This window comes from Helobdella robusta (genome assembly GCF_000326865.2).
Source record: "Helobdella robusta unplaced genomic scaffold HELROscaffold_29, whole genome shotgun sequence".
NCBI classification, from domain to species: domain Eukaryota; kingdom Metazoa; phylum Annelida; class Clitellata; order Rhynchobdellida; family Glossiphoniidae; genus Helobdella; species Helobdella robusta.
The window spans coordinates 1,375,612-1,378,946 of record NW_008704475.1 but is presented as its reverse complement, the minus strand read 5'-3'; the positions used below and the strand labels follow the sequence as shown (position 1 = coordinate 1,378,946).

The window sequence follows — 3,335 nt, the reverse complement described above, 5'->3', positions numbered from 1 at the left end:
AAAAAGTGATAACTCATTTGTGCAGGTTATTTATAGACTTGCACGGTGCTCTTTCCTAGTTAAGCGCTTGTACTTTGGTTTAGTAACCAACCCACGTGACCATACGGCGCTCTCTCTTTGGTAAGCACACGTTCTTTGTGCTAGTAATTAACCCACGTGACCTGGACGATAAAAGAATTGGGTATCATACTCTTTAAGAGCCAATATCCAACATGAGTTTTGAACTTTTTGGTGTCGATTCCGTCAGGTATGTTAATGGATCATGGTCTGTAAAAATTTTGATTTTGGATAAGCAAATCCATGATTGGAATTTTTGAAGGGCATTGTATGGTCTGACATTGGCACAGCTTTGCATCTGATGTTGTTGGTGATGTTGGCCACCACTTCTATTTTTTGATGGATCTGATCTTTCTGAGTCCTGTCTGACTCTGGTCATATAATTCATTGGGGGTTCGAGTAAAAATGAGGTTGCATTTGACTGCTGTGATGGAAGCTTGGCCCCGAACCGAAAAATCAACTCTGAAATCCTCCAGTCTCTGATACTTGCTGAGCCATCCCCTCAACCTGCCATCTACCAGCACATGCTTCCTTGAATATTTGAGGAAAGCCCAGAACTTTTCCAGGCCATATAACTGGCCGTTTTGATAATCGCTGATGGCCTTTTCATAGAAGTGCTCAAACTAGTCAGGTCGAAATCTTTTCTTCAAACCATAACTATAGAACCGAAACAGACATTTTAAGCCATACCTGAACTCTTTATTGGCATCTTCAATGGCAAGTTGCCTGAACTCCTCGTACATTTTTCGGTGAAAGTGAGGAAGAAGAAAAAATGACCAAAACCTGAAAAGGGTGTTCATTTCTGTAGACTGCCCGATCCCAACCTTCCGACAATCCTTGAGGCAGTTGGCTCGGTAAGAATTGTACTTGTGCCAGATGAAGTTGTTGTCTTTCAATAGCTCATGGGATGGGCACTCCAACGTTATACACGCGACTGACAAGCTTTCTGAAACTGTGTGACTTCTTTCATTGGCTGTCGATGATGCTAAGGACGCGTGTGTTAACGGAAATTCTACTGAAACTTGTCTTGATGTCGTCGGCTTCGCAGGAGTTTTGATGCTTTCCAAAAAATTCTCGGCATTGGACGATCTGGGTGGTAGAGTCCCACCAGAAGATTTATGATCATATTTTGAGGAGCTGATGTTGTCAACACTTTTATAATTTGTTATTTCATCATTAGTTTGTTTCTGATGTTGTTGCGGTTGCTTTTTTGGCTGCCTCTGCTGTTGACGTTGTTGTTTTTGTTGTGGTCTTTGTGTTTCTTTGTTCGTCTCGCAACGCATGACGTTTCTAGTAGCCGTAAGTGTATCTCTTCTTTTCCATTTACAGCGCTTTGCAATGTGACTGGTCTTTCCCCAAGAAAAACATGTCTGTTTGGGTGAAACTATTTTGTTGCCATTACTCTTATACATCTGGTTTTTGTTTTCTCGAGTCGATTGTATCTGACTGCTACTGTCAGACATATGTGTAGTGTTGCTGGAAACTATTATGTTCATGGCAGCTTTATATTTGTCGATTGTTTGTGCCAACACGTCATGACTTATCCAGGAAGCCGCTTGTTCCTGTGACACAATAAATTCCAGTGTATGCCTTGATATCAACTCTTTCATTCTATCTGCACATATCAATTTCATTGCATCTTCTAATCCCATAATGTTACGGCTTTGAAAATAATGGTTCAGCGTGCCATATAATTTCACCCCGAACTTTGTGTATGATTCGTTTTTCTGTTTTCTCAGGGCAAAGAATTCCTCTCTCAATTTTGTCGGGTTTAACTTGAACTCTCGTAGAATGAGTTTTTTAATTTTGCCATAATCCTTCAAACCGTCAGCAGAAATAGTATGCAACCATGTTTTGGCCTTTTCGTTTAAACTCGTTATCAGCAAATTGGCTTGAATTTCTCAGTCTACGTGATAGTTTTTGAAAATTTTTTCTACGTGTTAAAGAAAGCAGGGATATCTCTGGGTTCTAATGGACAAGTTCCTATTAAATGTTTTAATGACTCCGCAAAGAATCGAGTTTGTTGCATTAGTTTAATTGTGTTATTATGCTCACTAGCATCATCGGCTACTCTTCGATTATTCATACCTTCTACTTTTAGTCAACGAATCTCTAACTCTTGGCTCTTAAGCCGAAATTCTGCTTCATCTCTTTCTCGCTGTCTGACCACCTTTGCTTCTCTAAGTTTATATTTCCCTTCATCTTTTTTCCATCTCTTTCTGGCTGTCTGGCCATCTCTGATTCTCTAAGTTTATATTCCCTCTCATCTTTTTCACGTTGTCTAACAATCTCCGCTTCTCGAAGCTTATATTCCATTTCTAACCGTTTTCTTTCGTATAAGGTCAATCCACCTTCAGTATCTTCCGACACAGCGCCCTCCGTCGCAATACTGCATGGAGATTCAACGCTGTCCGCCAAATTTGTTGCCCGCGTTTCTAGCAGCTGCGACCTACTCATCAATCGCACACTGGCTTCGTCGATTGATCTCTTCAGTAGTTTCTTCGTTATCTGTTCGGTCGACAAACGTTGTAATTTTTGTTGTTTTGTCTTCGTCAACCGATCCTATAATGAATTATCAACTTGCAACAAACGTACAATGAATGTATATATATATATATATATATATATATATATATATATATTTGGTATAAGGTTCTCAGATAAACATGTTCGGTTGAAGATTACACCCCATTTTGCAGTTAGAAGTTTTTTAAATAAAATTTCAACAACACGAAGCTGTTTTGTTTCAACTTTATTAAACTGTGAAGTTTGGCTGACGGCCGTTTCGGCTAATGCCATCGTCGGAGCCTAGATTGTAAAACCAAATGAGGAGTTAATAATATAAATTATAAGAAATAGAAAATAGAATATTAGATATTAAAATGAATAAATAAATGAATAATAACCTATATTTTAAAAATTAACTCATTATATTGTTGAAAATAAACGAATAAATTTAAAAGAAAAATTATGAATAAAATTGTTAGTTTATTATTGTAGTTGAAGTGTACATAGTTAGCATAGTGACGAGAAGTAATGCAGAAATTATGGGAAGTCGATAATAATATTTAATGATATGACAATTTATTGAAGAATTATTAGATATTTAACAATTGGATATAATATTATTTAGCAATAAATATGTATAAAGAAATATTAAGGCGTGGCAAATAATGAAGTTAGTGAACAAATTGTTTGAGTTTTATGGCGTGAAGAAACAAACGGATTGTTGTTAATGGTGCGTTCTTGTGTGTTATATTCGTATTATATTGGGGGAG

General features: G+C 37.4%; 1 protein-coding gene across 1 annotated transcript in view; it reads right to left on the bottom strand.

Annotated features, from left to right (window-relative positions):
- Positions 1 to 2,856, bottom strand: part of HELRODRAFT_174304 (hypothetical protein) — a gene marked incomplete at both ends in the record, with an annotated part of 6,731 nt that extends 3,875 nt beyond the window's left edge. The window contains 4 exons of the mRNA XM_009020834.1: positions 428 to 651; positions 748 to 1,957; positions 2,175 to 2,565; positions 2,809 to 2,856. Of these exons, the coding sequence (XP_009019082.1) occupies positions 428 to 651; positions 748 to 1,957; positions 2,175 to 2,565; positions 2,809 to 2,856 (1,873 nt within the window). The remainder of the gene's footprint in view (positions 1 to 427; positions 652 to 747; positions 1,958 to 2,174; positions 2,566 to 2,808) is intronic.
- Positions 2,857 to 3,335: the final 479 nt, after the last annotated feature.